The sequence below is a fragment of the Strigops habroptila genome, chromosome 7, assembly GCF_004027225.2.
Source record: "Strigops habroptila isolate Jane chromosome 7, bStrHab1.2.pri, whole genome shotgun sequence".
Lineage (NCBI taxonomy): Eukaryota > Metazoa > Chordata > Aves > Psittaciformes > Psittacidae > Strigops > Strigops habroptila.
This window is the reverse complement of record NC_044283.2, coordinates 4,360,801-4,382,298: the sequence shown is the minus strand read 5'-3', so window position 1 is coordinate 4,382,298 and position 21,498 is coordinate 4,360,801. Positions and strand designations below refer to the sequence as shown.

At 36.5% G+C, this 21,498-nt stretch overlaps 1 protein-coding gene across 2 annotated transcripts in view; it reads right to left on the bottom strand.

Moving 5' to 3' along the window:
• Positions 1-21,498, bottom strand: part of CTNNA2 (catenin alpha 2) — a 500,115-nt gene that overhangs the window by 26,043 nt on the left and 452,574 nt on the right. For both annotated transcript variants that reach the window (XM_030491748.1, XM_030491749.1), the window contains exons 13-17: positions 18,340-18,491; positions 11,146-11,259; positions 7,563-7,744; positions 4,899-5,004; positions 1,443-1,577 (exon numbers count right to left, since the gene is read on the bottom strand). In XM_030491748.1, the coding sequence (XP_030347608.1) occupies positions 1,443-1,577; positions 4,899-5,004; positions 7,563-7,744; positions 11,146-11,259; positions 18,340-18,491 (689 nt within the window). The remainder of the gene's footprint in view (positions 1-1,442; positions 1,578-4,898; positions 5,005-7,562; positions 7,745-11,145; positions 11,260-18,339; positions 18,492-21,498) is intronic.

Genomic DNA, 21,498 nt, shown 5'->3' with positions numbered 1-21,498 from the left:
TAGATGAATATGACAATTCAATGAGTATGAAAAGCTGGACCCAGATGGCAGTAGGTAAGAAAAGATCATAGCATTTACTATGCAGCATAGCTGTCAGCGATATAAGGACAGATCACTCCATTTATATCAGGAAAATGGAAGAGGATCTTTTCATTGCTGTGGGAAGATCAAGGTATTAAAATTACATGCGTACATAAGGCAAGAAGCGAAGACCAATTTCAGGACAGACACAGGAACATTTAAGCAACTCCTTTTAGGGTTGTATATATGACTTCAGAATGTTTGATCCAAGAAAGCCTAGCAAATGTTTAAGACCTTCTACAGTGCTTTGCAAAAAATTGAAATGTTATGTAGTTGAGAACATTTGCTTTGACTTCTGATGTGTTTGAGGAAGGCCAGTGATTTCACTGGGGAATCTTATGGATGGAATGAAGGGCACAAGTTAGTCATCCTAACAATCTTCGTACTTGATTGGGCTTAAACAATGAAAGGGTGCTTTTTCAAAACCACATCTGCAAACAATCTTATTTCAAGTATCTTGGGCCTCACAAATCACCATCGTTTTGAAAACACAGGAGAGTGGAACATATTATATGTTTATATACATATGGTCTGTATTTGAGTTAGAAGGTAACAAAGGTGTCGTGGGGCTAATACTAGGGTGATTAGTTAAAAAACCCCCACGAAAATCATAAAAAGCAGCAACTATTACTGCTTGGTTCAAGTCATCTCCCAGAGGCTGAGTCCAACATTAGGAGAAGGAATGTAAAAATAGTTCAAAAATATAGGAAACTCATTGTTTATAATATTACTGCTGCTGCATATTCCTGCCTTTATTTCTAAAAAAGATTGCATGTAAAAAGTTTGTGGTATTCACTGGAAATAACTGAAATAACTGGGAATTAGAGTATATAATCATTGTGCTTGCCAATAGTATTTGAAAACAGCACGTGCATCAAAACTTTAAATATTTTGCTGGCCTTCCAGAGTTTTTGCTAAACCTAGTGTGCATTGGAACCTGAGTGAATGAAATCCCATTAGTCATCACCATCTTAACAATATCCACTTCATACAGAGCTGGCTTCTGCACAGAGGAAGGAAATTACCAGTACTAACAAAGAAAAGAAGATTTATAATGAGCAAATATAAAAAAGCTCTAAATAATTATAATATTCACAGCTTGGCAATGACTTCCTAGGCTATGAAATTACTTTTCTTTGGGAAGAATGAAGATTTTACAAGGTTAGTATAAACAAAGGGTAATGGGAAAATCAAATTGCTCTATGCAAGTTATTGTAAGGTCTGAAAAAATGGCGATAACATTTTAAAAAACTTGCTTATGAAACACTGTATTTTTGTTTTGTACATTATTGCCATCAAAAATGCTCCCTTTCAAGTCCTACATGGGAAATATAAATGGCTAAATACAAATACCAGCTTACCCCTGATACAATAAGTTCTCCGCCCAGGTTCTGAACTTCTGCCTTCACTTTGCTGCAGATGTTGAGTTGGTGGCAGTAGAGGGCAATGCGCTGCAGGTAGGCCAGCAGATCCTGTTTGCAGGCTGAGTCCGGGCACTACAGACAAAAGAAACATTTGAATAGATGTAGCTCCGTTTATTTGATTATAGAAAGGGAATCAGAGGAGATAGTGGCAATGTGTGTGTATTAGGTGAATCCATTTAGAATCATAGAACCATAGAATAGTTAGGGTTGGAAAGGACCTTAAGATCATCTAGTTCCAACCCCCCTGCCATGGGCAGGGACACCTCGCACTAAACCACGTTGCCCAAGGCTCTGTCCAATCTGGCCTTGAACGCCGCCAGGGATGGAGCATTCACCACTTCCTTGGGCAACCCATTCCAGTGCCTCACCACCCTCACTGTAAAGAACTTCTTCCTTATATCTAATCTAAACTTCCCGTTTCAGTTTGAACCCATTACCCCTTGTCCTACCACTGCAGTCCTAATGAAGAGTCCCTCCCCAGCATCCTTATAGGCCCCCTTCAGATACTGGAAGGCTGCTATGAGGTCTCCACGCAGCCTTCTCTTCTTCAGGCTGAACAGCCCTTCGCTTTCCCTTCATATATACATGAGATACTTGATGAAATGTGAAAACTCTAACTTTACCTTTCATTTAACTGAAGATTGGTGAATTGTAACCTGAAGATGCACTATATCTGTTTGTAAAAAGAAGAAATCTCTCTGTCAGCCACTAATGAAAGGCAATGAAAATAGTATGATTGCTATGTTTGAGATTCACTTATGGTATCAGTTTGTACAGAACAGAAGAATCTATTGAGCAGCCGAAAGACCCAAGTTTGATGTGAAACTCCAGGCTGGCTGCTGGGTGTCGAGGTTAAGTTCAGGTCCACATAAGCCCAGTTCTGACTGATTACACCCAGTCTAGTTCCAACTCCTGACTGTCTTGCCAGGTTCCCTGGTATTTGTGCAGACCTTCAGAGGACACAGCAGAAGCCAGGACCCTTTCTGACATGCTAAGGACTCAAGAGGCAGAGGTGAGGCTGCTTGGGTTTGGTATTGACAGATTTGGTAAGCTTATTGTTAACACATAAATATCTTAAGTTGTGCCAGAAGGATATTATTTAGTGAAATGTGACATATTACAGGCTCTCAGCAGATGACATCAGTATTGCAGCCCTTCTGAAGAACACAATGAGATGCATTGGTCTCTCTGCATGTCTAATGGATACCTTTTCATATTAGAGGGAAGGTTATCTACAGCCCTATACCATTTTGGATGCTGTGCATCTCAAATACGTTTTGGTACAAATTACATTAGGTTAAATGTGGTAGACTCAGTGAAATTTTTATCATCAATATAACTAGAAAAGGCCCAAGTGCAATTTATTCATAGTCTCTTGGACCCTTAATAGAAACTGCATCATCTCCTGCAATATCAACAGCATAATAAACAACACTGCCACAATTAACATTCGAAGTCTTGCTCAAGAGAACAGACCTCAATAATTCACTCTGATGAAACATTGCGAAAAGGGTCTATTGCTAACAGTATATCTCCAATAAATACTCTTTGGGGCTACCCAACAAAGTCTGACTGACATGTTCTTTGACTGTAGAGCCTGGGGAACAAAGATATTGAGTAGGTCTTTTTAGCACCTTACAAACTTTATGCTCAATTTTTGTAAAATATTATCAGAGCACTTCAACAAAACCTGATGAAATTAAACACACATGAGTCAACACAATCACAACCTCTGACTTGAGGTGACTGCTCTAGCCCCAACAGCTAATGCTGGCAAGAAATATGTTTGCAGTGAAGTAGCTGCATATGTTGTCATCTATAACCCTGAATGCAGTCACTTTGCTTTTTTTTCTCCCTTTAAAACTAACAATAAACAAAGCTGGAGGTTCATTGTGGCTGTTAGGTTTAATCTGCTCTATACTTTTGGCAATGCTATAATGCCTTTCTTTCTCAGCTGCCACATCTTTCAGGCATGAATCCTTATGACACCTTCTCCCTGCTGGTGACAATTTAATAAAGAAATATTTACCCTACTCTTGAAGTCTATGAACTGAAAGAAATGAACTTTAAATACTTCTAGAGAGCTGACAAGGCTTTAAATACAAGTACCTTGGAGCGAATGAATTGGAACAATAATTAAAAATGCAACTGTCCATAAAAAGTTTATATTGCATGAGTGTCTCCAAAGTTCTGTACAATATCATTAAAGTGCAAGCATTAAAACAAATACTTCATTCTCACAGAGATTTTACTCTTTATGATTAAAGCGTGCATGTTACAGTCTTCCGAAATCTAAAATGTGACTCAAGCCAATGCACTCTAAGCATAGCAAGTCACTTTGCATTTCTTTCTTCAAAATGTTCCACCTCTGCAAATAGTGTAGACGAGGAATTTCATCAGCTGACAGATGGACTTCTTCTTTCTTATGCTAAAATGCACAGATGCTACATCTGAGGGACTGGAATGGGTTAACTACAGGAAAAGTGTTTGGTGATAATGAAGAAATCCTAACCCCCAAGTTTCTGAGGTTATAGGAAAATGGGCAGCTTCAGGTTTCTTGCCACTCTGGCCCATGTTCCCTGGCAGGATGTGTTACACATTATGAAATGCTTACTCGAAGAAGAAAAGAAATACTTATTTTGGAAAGAAAGACTAGGGGCAAGGAAGCTATCAGTTCCCACTTCCAGCAAAATTTCTCCTGATGACAACTGAAAGGAAAGAAACTATATGAAGTTTTCAAGGGAAAAAATAGTTAGATTTAATTTGCCTAAGTCTAAAATTAGCTACCTAGAAACTAGATTTGAAATTTGGCTCTTGATTTTTCATATGATGCTTCCAGATGGATAGATAATCTAATCTGCAAGAAAGGGGCTGAATATAGCAAATTTATCTTTCCAGTTGTGACATGAATTTGGGGCTGAGGACACAGCCCCTAGAACATGGAACAGCTGAAAGCACAGTGCAAAGCAGAAGCAAGGGAGTCAGGTAATCTTGAATCTTGAAAAAGAACAGTGCCAGATCAAGGGAAATTGCTGGAAGAATGAGCTGAAAAGAATATAAGGATACCCAGGCATATGGCAAGGGTAACTGAGCAACCAAGTCTCTACTGCTTTCACGACAACAAATATATGTCTAATTCTAATACAATCACCTGAGTCCAGAAGTGAGGCTGTGGAACAATTCTGAGTTTTAAAGAAACTCATTTATGACTTTCCAGTACTGCAAAACCCAAGCTGATTAGTATATAAGAAAGAACTTATATTCAATAGGTAGATCACTATCCACGCAGTGACTTTCAATAGGTAATTTTCTGCCAAGTAAAGATTCCTTTTCCTGCAAAATGCAACTCATTGATAGAGGTTACATCATATATCTGCTCATTTTTATTATTACCTGATCAGCTACAGCCCGTGCCAATTTGTCCATCCTTGATCCTGCCTCTGCAATCTTCTTGGCTGCATTAATGACATCTGATGTATTCTTCAGGGGGCCTTTACCTCTGTGAAATGCAATACAATCATGCACAATCTAAATAAATCATGAAAGGCAACAGTTTTAGTGACCCTGTTTAGTGTTTGATTTTAAAATAGTAACACGAATGACTTCTTAATTTATTACAATTTCACCTTTTAACTACTTTACAGTACAGCTTGATTAAGAAATCGGTCTGATAAATTTCCTCCCTCCTACAAAATGCCTCACTAGCAATTTCATCTGATGGCACTTTCAAGCACATGAGCCATACTTAATAGTAGATGCATTTTTAAGTGCTCATTAAGTCAACATTCTTTCTGGAATACACAACTATTTCAAAATCATGTTATTCCCAAGCCAGTGCTAAATGTTAAGCCTGTCATGTCTACAGCAAGAATGTCACATTTTAGAAAACCTTTTTTAGTCGATTTTTGTCAGAAAAAAAAGATATGTGAAGCATAATCCGTATGTTACACTTAAATGTTACACTTAAACCATGTATAATTAGCTTTAAGATCGATCTTTCACTATACTTTACTGATGATGCACAAAACTCTGATTTTAGTCCTTAAAGTTACCACCATGTATCTAGACAAATAGTAAAAAGTCACTGCAGACAGAAGTTTGCTTCAGACTCAAAATTTTAATCCTGTTTGTAATAACATATTTGCTACTGCTCCTGAGAATGGCTTAGATGGAAATGAATTGATTTTCCTTACTATTTTTTTCTTACACTATGTGGAGAAAGGCAGCTTCAGACACCTTAAGCAGATACTGAAATACAACAAGTATCCCACTTCTGTTGAACTTAAACTGTAGGAAAAATCCTTCACAGTGACCTCGGATGCTTCTACATTAATCACATCAGCAGATCTGACTGTCGCAAACTCTTTGCATTTGAAAAATTATTCTATTTTAACAGTGCTAAGGTTACAGTTAACCAAAAAGGTGTGAAAGGCTTTGTTCTGTTTCAATGGAATATATTAAACAAGCTTTTATTGAATCTGATGTAGACAGAGGTGCTCTTTGATTTATTTTTCTTTAATTTACTTCAAATCTGACAGTAGTTTTCACTCGTTCTCCGATTAGTTCTGTTCTTTTGATGGTAGAAAATGTAATTACAAAACTTTCAATTTGATGTTCAATGTATCAGAGATTATCCAAAATTGCAAAAATTGTTCATACTCTGGGCTGTTGCTTTAGAATGTTATATTTTCCTTCCATAAAACGATGGCACTGTTTGGACAGTTTTTCACTCTGGTTTTGGGCAGAAGGATCGGCGACCCAAAGAAAATACAACTATTACAGTAATTAAGATTCATCTAAAATACCACCTTTTACAAGAGGTTCTATGCTATCATTTGCTATACAGGAGAGGCTAGTCTACTGCAAAAAGTAGTTGTAAAAGCACAAACTGAGGGAAAAACAAATAGGCTGAGAGAATAATTACTTAGAAAGAAGTATCGTAGTAATCTATTAATGTATGCAAGCTTTCTAGATGCATAATTAAATTTAAAATGGATAAAAATGTTTGCTATTGCCTATCACCAATTAACTAACTATACAAGTGCAAATAGTTGAGCTACTTGCAAGTTGATGGCATTTAAACACCTATCTATCTATCTGTCTATCTATCTATCCACCTACCTATCTACCTATCTATCTGGTATGTGTGAACCCTATAATGTCAATGCAGAGACTGTCTCCTCTGAAATGGGTTGAAGGCTCCTCCAGACACAGGGCATGTGATCAGCTGGAGATTAAGAAATCTCTTTGAGCATCCCAATGAGATGAATAAATGGATGTTTCATTTGAATTCTGAAGAAAAACATAAAGATTTTTGTCCAGTTTTGTCTAATCACATTTTTAATGAATACCATTTAAACTTTTGAACTCCCCTTAAAAATAAACACTGAAAAAATGTTAATTTATTATGGTGATCTGCAATTCAAAGAATCTTCCAAAATGTTCTCCCTGGTGAGACCGACAATATGACTACATTTAAACAAAAGAATTCTGTTTATACGAGATCATTAATGAATGGCCTTTTGACGCTTTGCAATTAGGAAACAACAAGACATCAATAGAGAAAAGAAATTAAACCAAAAAAAATCATTACTGTCAGGCTCCAACAAAGTATTAGATCAAAACAGTTTTATTTTATTTGGGATTTTTTTTTCTAAAGGAGTTCAGCATTCAAAATTATATAAATAGTTTTGCCATTATTTTTGATTGACACAAATTGTATTGAAATGTTGAAAGTTCAGAGAGGCACATGCATTTATATGGGTACTAAACCTATGGCAGTTGAATGTCTGTAAGGTCACAAACTATCTTTGCTGCTGAAATTCAAGATGATCTGCAAACAAAACAGGTTTGCAAAGAAGAGAAAAACTTCATGTGATTAATCCCTTTTGGAGAAGTATCCAGAGCAGTCACATGCAGAGAACTGTACAGCTCAGCCTGTTATATATGTGTGTTACCTGGCTTTGCACCCCCCCAAAGACAGCACATCATCTTAATAGCAAAGGAAAGATGTGGGATGTCTAAAGAAGTCCTCAGCACAGGTTATTTTGTCCTTACCTAGTAAAGTCTGTCATTTCCATCATAATCATGCACATCTGCTTTGCCAGCACAATGATGTCATTACCACTGTCATCCCACTTGGCCACCTCTGCATCCAGTTTGCTCTTTTCTTGGTGGAATATCTCTACCTGCTCGGCAATCTTAGCCTTCTCCTCCTGGGGAAGCTGAGCCATGATAGCCTGGAGAAAAAATGGAAGAAGATAGGGATGATAAAAAGGAAGTCAGAAACTATACATTTCTAGTGGACCAAATGGCATGTCCATTGGTTTCTGGTTTCTGTCTATGGGAGTTGAAGATGCTAAGGAAAACCCACTAGGAATTTGATTTCTGTTAGGACAAGCAAAAACGAATTCACAGGATGCTTATAGCTCTTTTTATACCTCAAAGAATTAAAAAATGATATATGTGATGCCATGATATACAGATTATTCAGCAATGAATACAGGAAAATTAGAGAAAATTCCTATTAAATCTTAACTTTTAGGCAAAACTAAATGAATGACATCTATGGGAAAAGGCAGACTAAATTGCCAGTGTCTCCTCCAGTCTCATTCTCTGTCAGAAACAGAAGTTTTCTGCTTAATCCAACACTAAAACAAGCTATGACATGTAAGACAATGCATTTGAAGTGGATTGTAATGAATGTGCCTTTCAATAATGTTTAATGGTCTATTTGTCTCTTGAAGGATATGCAAAAAGGCACTACACAGGTTGATACTAATCTGCCTTGACATTATCAACAAAGCAGAAAGTTCCCCAATCCCCACCAAAAAGACAAAAAAAAAAAAAAAAAAAACCCACAAAATTATAATAATCACTTTTGAAGATCAAATGGACACTTCCAATAATCATTTCCAAGTTGAGCTCCTATCTGGCTTTGGGAGTTCTGAAGCCCACATTATACATTTAATGGGGTGTGACACATACTTAAGTGTCATTACATTTTTTCTTGTTTATGTCACTTTCAATCAGCTGAAATCTTTTTCTACATATTCTTAAAATGCTCTTGGCTTTTAAAAATTCATAATTGACCTTTTCCAAACCCGGAATGAAAAAAGGGCTCTAAACAGGAGATCAGAAAATGAGAAATTTGCAAGTTAATCAAATTAAAATTCAACATGAGTTTTAATTAGACCTTATCAATGTAACTCAGCAGTTTTAAATGTTAGCGTATCAGTCTTTCCACACAAAAATGCTGTGTAAGTCAAGCTAATAAATAAATACAGAAAATACACATAAAACACTGGAACATATGAATTAACTGAATTTAAGAGAATGTGATAGGAGTAGTAAAATTTGGAAAGCAAACCTATATGTCTTACATGTGGTTTCTTTCTGTGGGCAACTTCACGCGCACATCCTTTAAACTCATACACAGTGTTTTAACATTTCTATTCCAGTGGCTGATGTGTTTTCAAAGAAGCTACATCCTGCAGCAAATGCAGCTCATATATTCGAGTTTTATTTCTATTTAGGACCAACACAAGTCTTTGCACTGAAATACTAACAGCTTTATGGAGTAAGCATATTAAACAAATCCATTACATTCCACAAATAAAAATCCTTTATTTTTTTAATACAGAAAAGGTTCAAACAAGATGCTGTTCTGCTTAGCAGACTCATTTCAATGAGTCACTCAAGACTGTGGAATGGGCAGCTTCTGCTTACCATGTTTTCATTTTCGGTTTTCATTGTTTGTTGCTTCTTGTGACATATTGCATTCTGCATCCTTCAGGAATGGGACTGTCTTTATAATATATTCTGTTTATACAGTGTGTAGCTGATCAAAGCAGAAGGTTTTAAGTGCAGCAGTGATAATAACCACAATAAACGTAACAGGATTTAAGACTCCTAAGTCCCTAGGTGAACCAGATTCTTACTAAAAATATTACTGCAGACCTTACTTGGTTTTCAGATCAAGAAAGGATCATATGCTACCCAATCCTAGATATAATGAAATAAAAACAATAAAAAAGACTGCGAAATAACTATATTGTATCTCAGTTCTTTGGTACCTGAGACTTACTTTATTGGTCAATTCCTTGAATACATCAAACAGGACTTTTTGCTCTTTAAAATACAAAAATCCCCCAGATACAGTCAACTGCATCCAGGACACAGTTCTGTCATTGTTCTTAGGGTAAAGGATGCAGGTATCATTCTGCAATTCCCCTGACTGCATGGTTTTCAGTGCCAGTTCACCCAGCTTTCTGGGGTTGGACCTACAATCCATCTGCTCTTCTAGGTGTAATGATATATATGATATGTCCTTGATATGCAAAGACAAATCTGTTTTGTCCTGGGGATGCAGTGATAGAAACCCAGCTTTTCTGACACATGGAATGGTTTATTTACCATGTGTATCCAATATTCAGGGAAATTAAGACAAAATGAAACCTCTGTCCATTCCACTGTATCTAAGTCTCACATTCTTCCCATATCTCTAAGCTTCATTTAGGTTTGCATCACTCTACTGTTTCTTTTCAGGGTGTAAAATATTTGTGTCAAGCCCTAACATACTGTGGGTCTTTCTACGGTAGATGAAACATTCTCTTTCCTGGCCCTCTCAATTGACCACTCGAAGCATCATTGCCTTTTGGTGTTCAGATTCTCAGCACTACAAATCATCTTCCAGAAGTCACCATTCCCGTTAACAGCTTTTGCTACAGTGTTTGAGTGTGTGTGGGGAGGATGCTTCTCATTTAGTCCACTATTTCACTTTTAACACTTATCCGAAGAAATTGCAGACCTGTGCAAAACAGCCATGAAAATCATTCACAGTTCCCTACTGGTTCCCTGCTGGAAAATCTTAAGGCTTTTCTTTAAACTCTCTTTCCAGTCAAATATATTTTCATGATGTTTTTTGCCCCCCAAATTCTATTCTGATATGGGTTTTGTTTGGGTTTTTTTTTTTTAACTCAAAGCCTATTTAGTAAAAGCTAAACATTCATCAGAGGGTGGCATAGTTCTGGGTGTTAACAAACTTCACTTCTCTAGCACCTGTGACCCCTGAAGCACTCATCAGCTTAATTTCCAATCCCCATGCAAAAGCTAAGGTCGCAAATCACAACGACTCGAGTTTATCATGATGTAATTACCCTGGCAAAATTACATTGACTCAGTAACAAATGTCTTCAATTACAATTAAATTATAGGGACTACTCGGTAGCTTAAACAGATAATCTTGACAGGTTTGCACACTGGGAAACATGACTAATGTAAGATTTCTCTGGGTACAGCACATGGTGCCCTGATAGGATTTTTTTTTTTTTTGTTTTAATTTGCTGACTACTCCCACGGTTTCAGCACATTCCAAACCTGCAAGACCTTCTCCTATAGCATTAGCTGGAGCAAACAGCTGATACAAGGCATCACATAAGCCTGAGGAAGATCATTCAATAAAGTCAGTGCTTTTCAAATAGGTGAGACATGAAAAACCTTTAAACACTTAGGTCAGCTTACTCTTATCCTTTCTTAAGTGACCCTGAAGATTTGAAATCACTGCATTTGCTTTCCAAGGCATAGCTTTTTAATTGCAGCTATTCAGATGCTTAATGCAGAGCATGTGTTCTACACTCACCCTTGCACTCTGGCCAGCAATAAGCTGGTCATCTTCAGTCTGAACACTTGTCCGGCTGCGAACATCATAATCTTCCTGCTCAAAGTCTGAATCATCCTCTAGCTCTTCAGGGGTCTAGAGAGAGGGAAACAGGGAGAGAAAGCACAAGAGAGGAGATGACAAAATTATAAAGGATACAGACAAAGTCCTATGTACAGTAAGCTCTTATTTCATCAACTACGTGCCCAGGAAATGCTGTTTCTCTTTCCTTTTAAATTAACTTGTCTGCCCCAGCAGTCAAGAACTGAAATTGAATTGTCTTAAAAATTAAGTTGTTTCAACTCTAGTTTTCTTTACAAATGGCATTTATCATTACCTTGCTGAAACTTCCCTTAACTCTGTTAACATGATGAATGTAGTTCCAGGAACAAATATCCTTTAGAAACACGAACAACCAGAATGCAGTATTTAAAAATAATGCTATTTCATATATAAATGGACACTCATACTATTATATTACTGGAATCTCCATGTAATCTTCAAAAGAGAAAGTAAATACCTGGGAAAAAATAATTAACATCCTGGAATAAAAAGTTATCAAAGGAAATAAGAGATTTCCCCTTGATAGAAAACATAAATTATGAAACAAATGTAAAGTTTATAATCTGCTTTATCTTATAGGTTCACATGGTTCTTTTCAGATACAGAGCTTTGGAATTTGCCTTATCCCATAAGCTGAAACCACATTTTCTCCATTGCTACAGATGGTGTGAGGGTCTCGGGGCAGATTGATCAAATCTAGTTACATGTATGCTGGCTTCAGGTTGTTTAAAATGTTGGAGGGAGGGAGAAAAAAGGTAACTGATGGATCCATTTTTTTTTTTCACCTTCTAGCAAAAAAATTAGGAGCAAAAAAATATAATTCCTCATATATATATACGGAGAGATAGCCTACTTTAAATCACTATTTAGTACTATATTTAATATAGATAGTGCCAAACCAGAAATAGTCTTTAGAAGGAAGATTATTTTCCATTTTGTGCTTGAACAGCATCTAGTACAACAATCTGGCCACAAGTAACTTCTACAGGTACAATTCAGCATAGTGGTAATAGGAAAGAGGATGACAATAGCTGTGAAGAGAAATCCTCACCTCAGTTGATACCCATCTGCCTCAGTGTTAACCTAGAGGGCCAACCATTACAGAAGAAATCATCCATGCTTGCATTTCATGCTTGAAGGCAATGTCAAGTTTGTTAGCAGAGGTGCTAATCATTGCCAGTTGTCATTACAGCTCTGTCTTGAAGATGTTCAGTCACTAGGAACTGGTCCAAACCCTCTAACATAATGCAAAGAAGTCTTTTGGCGATATTTATATTACAGTCCAGTTTCCAATATGAAGTGCACATCACTGTAATGGAAAATCAGCTGTTTTGCTGGCTACATGGTGAAGTGCATATGATGGGGAGCGTAAAACACTGCCATCTTCATTTGGTTTAAATAGTATGAATTAGATGCTGAGCACTGGAGGAAGAAATAATCAAGTATGGCAGTATGGTAATGAAACTCAGGCTGCGTCTCGGAAGAGATGCATATACAAATAGTGTATATAACACGACAGACCAGAGATGAAGTTTAGGTGAAAAAATGAATTTGCCTTTTCTCTACTGCCACAGGAAAAAAAAAAAAAAAAAGAAAGATTGGTACCCATCACTCTTACGTCCAATGGTCTTGATTTCCAATTGCCTTTAATCAATTTATTCCCTGTACTCATCTGCCTGAGCTCAGGATGTGACTTTAAAATCCTCCATAAGCAAACCAGCTGCTAAGAGAATCATAAAACTCCCTGAGCAAAAGAGAGCATTTCCTATCATAGGGCTCAGCTTTTCATCTGCCTAGGCTTTCTTGTGAAGAATAGGAACAAAGTGGAGAGTTTCAACCCATTCTTCATAAATGAGCTAGCTTTTCCCCATTCTCCAAGTCCGTTCAACAAGCTGTTCGCACTGGTCATTATAAAAACAGTACCCTTCCCTCTGTCATGTATACTCTTCTTAGTTTCTTCTATGTCTACTTTTTAAAATAAGGCTGTAAAAGATAATGTGCAGCCCTTTCCCAGGCTTTCATAGGTAAGACTTGGAGTAAAGTAAGGGTGTATTTCTCAAAGTATTACATCTCAACACTGTAACCAGTAAGTATTTCATGAGGATGCCTCTAAAAAAGCTAAAATCTTTTGAAAATTCTATGTTTCAGGGATTTATTCTTAAAGAAAGATTCAGAAAAAAAGTATTGCTGTTACTGCCTGACATTCATAGCCTTAAAATTTGTGTGGTCTTTAAAAGATTGAAACTTAATGGGTATAGATGTTAAACTTGGAGAAAATGTAGTGCAAACCAAAAGGACAAGTTAAAATAACTGTTAATAATATACTACAAGCACAAGAAATCTCAGTATTTCCCCTCTGTACATGTGAGATCTAAAAACTAACTTTCAGATTCTTAAGGTTTTCAAGTGTGGTGAATTTAACACCCTCTTTTTCTTCCAAAAATAGTTACATTTTTCATTAAGATGAAGGACAGTAGTTATCTCTATGTTGCCATTTCAAACCTGTTGCACGTTTTTCACTCTTACAACATTGTTTGTTTTACCTGATCTCTTAGAGATGCAGCCCATATTTAATAGGGTCTCCTATTTGTTTAGACATCAAGGTATAAAAAAAGACCATAGTCTTTAAAATCTAGTTTCCAAGACAACGAAGTCTGGAATTTAATTTATCTGAGTTGGAAGATCAAATGACTGAATCAGTCTTGCAAACACCTAAACCTATGGCCACACAGACATAGGAAACATGGATTTGAGACTGAAGACAGCTCCAAACAAAACTCTGACAACTACCAGTGGCAGGAGGAGCTAGAGTAATTTTCAAAACTAATAGATTTTATGAACTCATTGGGTCAATAGAAAAATGGATCATTTTAATAATTTTTAGTCTGTCTGTTTGTAGCACAGCCTCCAAGACTTTCCTAGACTATTTTTTTTCAAATACAGTATCTCTACTACACATAGAGCATATCCTTCACTTCATTCATCTCATTCAGATGAATTCTCCCAGTGAAGAAGAATCTTTCGCAGTCTCAGATAAGTCACCCAGTAAATGTATACTTTCTTTTTAAAGATGCATACTTTATTTCTAATATGAATTTGGTGACTTTCAGATTTCAGTCACTGAAATATTTTAATTTTTATGTTTAAAATATCTTTCTGGCTGCACAAGATCTTGGTGTAGACAAAATATCTCCCATTAATATAATTTTGTCTTTTGAAACAGCAGTATAAAAATGTGAATTATGGATGTACAAGTCGTAAAATGGCTGATATATGTGGATTATAAATCCTATTTGTTTAATATCTTACCAATTCAGATATATTTGATGAAGATAGAAACCCCACTATGCTATAGTGCTCTATGCACTTAAGAATTGTAAGAATTTCAGCACTGTAAACACCAAGTCAAACTAACGTTGTAATGAGAGGAAAGAAAGACCGAAAAGGCATTTCTCCATTTTTTACCATGAAAATACCTCTAATTCTAAATGCTAAGGAGAAAAAAAAGCCTTTATAATATGCTTTTCTATTCAACTCCATGCTATTCTGTACATTTGTTTCTGTACAAAGGCAGTTGCAGCCTGAGTGACTCAGGTGCTGTGAGCAGCATCTGAGTGGCAAAGTCAGAGAACCTCCCTCACAGCAGGTCTTCAGCTGTTTAATGACTTACAGTAAAATCTAACACTTTAAATTCAATCTGAGAAGCAACAAGCAGTTGTATACCATGAACCCTGTAACATCCTTTGGAGATAAGCTATTTGTTAAAAAAGATGATGAGAATCTGCAACAAGTGTAGTTTTCCAGAGAATCTGAGATGTAGCAGCACTCTGGATGTCACCACACTGGCTACCCCATAGGTGATCACGGCTAAGCGTGCATTCATTGAAGATCATTCATAGATGCAAAAGGTGGGGCTGAGGACCCCACATTTGTACTACCCTCATTTCATTTTTATACACTTGCTGTAGTCTTCTCCCATGGACTGAAAGTCCCTTAATGATACAAGTGGAACATTTAAGATGCTCCTAAATCACTTCTTCCAGGATCACCCCAAAGCATCAAGTTTATATGCTCTAACTAAAACAAGGCAAGAAAGAACAACTGGAAATTTGTTCCAAAAGTGCACCCTTGATCCAACCAAATGTAACAGTAAGGCTAATCTAGATGCAACTAATGGCAAAGTCACCAATAGCAAAGGATGTGTGTGAAAAGCAGATTGACCTTAGAGATACATAAGAATGAGAAAAGGTGCCATTGTGATTCTTCGTAAATGTAGAAAGGGTTTCTGTCTAATAACTGAATAGCATAAGTAGCTATGAAAAAAACAAAATGTAATTTGATCCCTATGCAGTAATAGAAAAGATGGCGGAACTAAGTTATTATTTTCCATATTATTTTTAGATTTTATAATTATACTCCTAAATTTACTTATACTACTTCTTAACTTGTGAAAGAGATTTTTTCTTCTGTATAGATCATAATAATAGTCCTCAATGTAAAAATGAGTCTCCTTTCTCCTCCAAAGGCACAATCAAATATCCCCTTCTCAAGGGAAAAGAGAACAGAGATTATCACCCTCTTATTCAGCTTCCTAAAAGTAATAATACTTACAAAAATTAATTTAAAAAGTAGCTTTATTTCCTCTATGGAATGAGGGAATCATCTCAGATAAATTCAATGTTTCATGTCATGCACATGAAAAATTACTCCCTGAAAATAATTGTGTCAGATGCTCTAAAAAGTTTGGAAGTGGGTTCCCCCCCCCTTTTTCTTTTTTTTAATTCAGCAAGAATTTTTACAGTCTGAATTAAAGGGGTGCATGAGAGGTGACAGATTATTAGAAAAAAAGTATTCCAAACACAGTCTTTTATAGCTTAACACCCTCACCCTTTAATTATACATTGCATTTCAATGCGAGATGTTCAGATGGGAATGCTAAGAAGTGTCTCAAAATGAAATTAATTTTGTTTTCTTCACAAAATAACGTTCTGATTCAGCAAACTCTGGTCTATGTAAGTTTATATATGCGGATTTTCCCAGTTAACTCACAAGGGTAATGAGTCCCTTTATGTGCTTTGGTTCTCTGCCTGGGTAAGGAGTACTACTTTTAGCTCCATAAATAGATTAGTTGTCAGAACACAAAAATACATCTTCCTAATCTGGGTAAGCAGAATTCATTAACTCATATCATACAAGGAGTGGGAAACAGTAGTGATACAATGGCAAAAGTAACCTGGGATGTTTCTAAGGAGCCTGCGAAGCCTGCACGCTGATCAGCTTTCGAGCCAGTAGTTAACATGACATAAGGCAGCAGTGGCATAGGTGAATGTGCCTCCAGAATTTAAAATGGTGCTTTGTGCTTAGCAGGAACGTCTCACCCAGTATTGGACCTCTCATAGCAACCTCTCTGGAACAACTCTGATGTACAGGGATGTGCTAGAAGGCAGAACTCTGTGTAGGGGATGGGAAAGCATGAATCTACAGCAGATCCCATCTGATAACTGTGTCTCAAGAAGCAATTTAAAATGACATGAGAGTCATGAGAGACTATAAAAGGCTAAAATGTACTTAGAAGTGGTTCTTGTCCTAAAAAAAGTTTGGAAACTGCTGTTATGGACTAAGGAAATAGATAATCAAAGGAAAAATGGAGCTCCTTTACCATGCAGATCTTTTCTTTCCATCTCAGAGCAGAATTGTTGCAAATACCCCAATGTTGCACACCCAGGAAACAGGAGATGTTTGCTCCCATCATCAGTCATGACTATAGTTCAGGCTACCTGAGATTAGCACTGGGTATGGGAATGGAATTTATGTTTCGCAGTTATAAAATTAAGCCTGTCAAAAGCTTTTTCTGTAAAGGTTAATACGTAGTGGCAGATGACTAAAATGGAGGTATTGTGGAGTACTCCAACTGCCTGAATTACTACATCAGTGCCATAATATACTCACAACAAGTGTATGTTACCTGTTTGCTCAAAGGGATGGGTTATTTTAGCACTGTTATTTACTTCGTAAGTTTTCTCTGTAATTTTCACTGTAGGTTTATTTGCACGTGGCTTTCACGGGGGCAGATTCAAGGTAACTTGGATTTCAAATAAGAGTTTCAATTACAAAAAAGATAAAATCTCAGACTGGTTTGGGTTGGAAGGGACCTTAAAGCTCATCCAGTTCCAACCCCCTGCCACGGACACCTTCCATTAGACCAGGTTGTTCCAAGCCCCGTCCCACGTGGCCTTGAACACTGCCAGGGATGGGGCAGCCACAGCTTCTCCAGGCAACCTGTGCCAATACCTTGCCACCCTCACAGGGCAGAACTTCTGCCTAAGATCTGATCTCAATCTCCCCTCTGTCAGTTTAAAGCTATTCCCCGTTGTCCTATTACTTGTGCCTTTTAGAAAGTCCCTCTCCAGCTTTCATGCCCCAGAGGCATCACATATGTTCAAACTGGGTTTTGATTTTGTTGTTGTTTTTGATTTTTTCTTCTTTAATCTTTGACTGTAGACTATACTGAAAAGCAGGACACATCTACTCTCACAATAATATGGGGATTTTTGGGTCTTTTTTTTATTAATTTGTATGGGTTTTTTAGGAGATGCCTAAGTAAATTGAAACAACTGGTTAATCAACACTGAAATGGCACATTTGTTACCTCAGTAAACATTCAAAACCATCCCTGCAGAGGCTCACTGGAGCAGCAAGATCATTTCTTTATTCATTTAGATTTTAACCAGACTTACCTCATATCCTAGGTGGCATACATACATTAGGAAAAAAACTCCCAAACCAACAAAAATCTACACAAATTTGAAGATCTTAGCAAATTATTGCTATCACTATGGAAACAGTAATAAAGTTTGCATCTATTGACAGTTGTGATCAAATCTCTTAGGTAATTAAGAAATTAATTGCGGTTCATCTCTTAAAATATCTTCATCTCTTTCCTCACAAATTCCTTTCTGCTGCACACACTTTTGTTGCATGCTTGTTTCAGTATCAAGCCTGTCTGGCTTATTATGGAAAAAAAGTTGATTCCAAGAAGCTTTTATATTACTCTCATCCAATGCGATACTTTCCTGTAAATCCCAACTCTTCTTTCCCAAGTGCTTTACATACCCTTATCATCAGAACAGCTTTCCTGATGTCACGAACTCCATCATAAACCAAGCGGGAGGCATCTATGAACTCATTCTCTTCAAACGGCTGTGGGACATTCGCACTCAAGGCTTCAATGGCAACCTCAACTTGTTCAGCAAAACGTGGCATAACTAGATTAAACAAAATGAAATGCAGGAAGATTAGACACCTTCTTTTGTGAGCATTTTTCCTCTGCCCTTGGGTATAAATATTTTCCAATAGGCATGGTACATACTGTTGTTACAATTTCAAGACCTAGGAAAGCTCCTGGCATGGATTTGTGCACATGCACATGCAGAGCTCTGGCACAGTTTCTGACAGCATGAAAATAGCAATCTTTATATTCTATCCTCCAATTGCACAACTAAGAATGTAAAACTTTCTTTAAAAAGCATGATTTACTAAGACTGTAAGATATCTGAGCTATCAGTAAAGTACATTTAAAACCTTTACAGCTAGGAATCTTGTTTATGATGTCTGTGTATATGCACACATATATATATGTTTGTTTATATACACAGATGAAAGAACAGATCTGTATCATTCATGCAGATAATGCTCAGTAAGTGTTAGGGATATACTGGAGAAAACATGGAAAAGTGACAGCAACAATAGATATGAAAAAGTAAACATTAACAAAACATTGCTAGGCAGAGGGGAAACACTAATTAGAAAAGAAGTTTGAGAGAGCTGTAAGTTTTGGAAAGAGTATTAAATGCATATATCAAATTATCTTAATTAAGGGAACACTTGAAAGTGTAGTAGGAGACTAATATGATTGCATAAGGAAGTGTTTAGCTTGAAAGTCAAAAAGCAATCATTAAAAATACAATGAAAATAAGTAAACACAAAGAATAAAAGAAAACTTATTTAGGGTCATAGGGATAAAATAAGTAAAGCTAGAAATGCAAAAACGACAACAAAAAAGGAGGCAAAGAACACTGACATTTAGGGTCCTTAAATTTCTGTCTAGAATGTTCTAACTAGCAGAGGTATTCAAGTATTTAATATAATTAAGTGCAACAGATCTGAATTAGGAAAGGGCAGTTTGGAGAACATCTACATAAACATGAAGAAATGTATCTATTAAATACATTTTCAAGTTAACAGAGCATACTAAAATGTACCCTGCAGTTCTTAAGAAAGTAATCAAAGCAATTTTTGAAACATCTTGGAGAACTTAAGAAAAACAATAATGGTGAAAGTTGCAGGGATGTAGAAAAAGAAGAAAAAGCACATACCTATTTATATAAAGGTATAGAAGAAAAAAAAAAGGAAGAATTACAGGATATTCAGCCTAATTTCAGTACCCAGAAAGAAAATGAAACATGACATATAGCAATTAATGTGTAATTATCTTCTAAATAATAACCAGATGTCAGACAAGTACAGATTTGTCAAAATAGGTTGTGTCAAGCTCTTACAATATTTTCCTTGACAGGACAGCTAACTAGTGGGTTGGGGGAAGCACTAGATATAATATAGCTTGACTTTGCAAGATTTTTGACGTGGTCACACATGACAATTCTTAGAAGCAAAACAAGGGAAATGTAAATTAAATTACTCTAGGGTGGACATGGAAGTCATGACAAAAAGCATCTCAAGGAACAATTACCTATGGTACATTGTCAAACCAGAAAGGTATGTCAAGGGGGTTCTTGCAATGTGTCTAATAATATGATGCTATTATAGACAATGGCAAAGGTCTATCTAGAATTATTACAATGTATGGAAGAAAAAAGACTTGAGGGAATGTACTGTGAAGCTGCACAGTGAGGCCCTGGTTGGAGCACTCTGCACAGTTTTTAAGTACCCAACGAAGATTTTTTGTAGCATGTGTACAAGAAAGATGTGAAAATTAAAAAAGCTGTATTTTGTGGTTGTATCCAGACATATATTTCTATGTTTCAATAACAACATAATTTAGTCCAAATAACATAATATACTATACTTTTATCTAGAAGCTATTTCTGAATCATATTAAAATACTCAAATGAAGGAAATTCCACAAACTCCTCACGAAAATTATTCATAGCCTGATAGAGTTCACTGCTCATTTTTTCCTCTAAAAGGATGATAAAGATGCCTATTTTAGCTGACCATTGCATTTCATTTCTCTGCTTCCAATATATACTGAAAAACATATAAATAATATATGTATAAATTATGTATCTAAATCAGAGAATCACAGAATGGTTTGGGTTGGAAGGGACCTTAAAGGTCATCTAGTTCCAACCCCCTCCCACACGCAGGGACCTTCCACTAACCTTCCACTAGACCAGGTTGCTCCATGCCCCATCCAATCTGGCCTTGAACACTGCCAGGGACAGGATACACCACATAGCTTGGTGTTGGTGGCAAACTTGCTGAGGGTGCACTCGATCCCTGTACTACGCCACTGAAAAGATGCCAACAGTCATGACTCTATCGGTTCATTCAAGAAGCAGCAATAGTAAATTCATAATCATCAGGTCATTGGGAGATGGAAAGTTACATTTTATCCATTTTGGTGAACATGAGGTACCTGAGGTACTCATTCTTGACCACCTGTATTACCACAGTGTCTGCCCATTGGATGTGGAAGCTTCTTCCAATAATTTTGACCTTGCAGACCTGGCAATAATTTAGTCCTTAATTTACATTATTACAGTTGAATGCTATTTGCGGTTTCAAAATGGAAATTGCTATTAAACTATATTACGAATTGATTGCTTGCCAATTGCATTTTTACATCATTGGGAAACATTTTTGATTAGACAAGCAAGAAAAAAAATCTTAAACTAATAAGATGCTATTACTTATAGCTTCTCTAAGCATACGTTGTCATTTAATGCAGTAAAGATTTTGGAAATTGAGTTAAGAACTCTATTATTCTCCAGTTAATGTTATTGGGCCACACTTGAGAAGCTCCATGACAGTGATGTATGGAGAAATACCTCAGTTGCACCCAAAAACTTTCCAGTCTTTCTTATCTACCATTTACTGTACAAAGAAGGATATTTTTATGCCAATAGTGAAAAAGGTACAAGTAAAATTCAGGCAAAAGCATAAAACTTGTATCTGGAGTTGAAACTTGTAAATGCATCAGAGGTTGATTAATTCAATATGTACAGAGATTGGCTACAAATTTCAGATTCA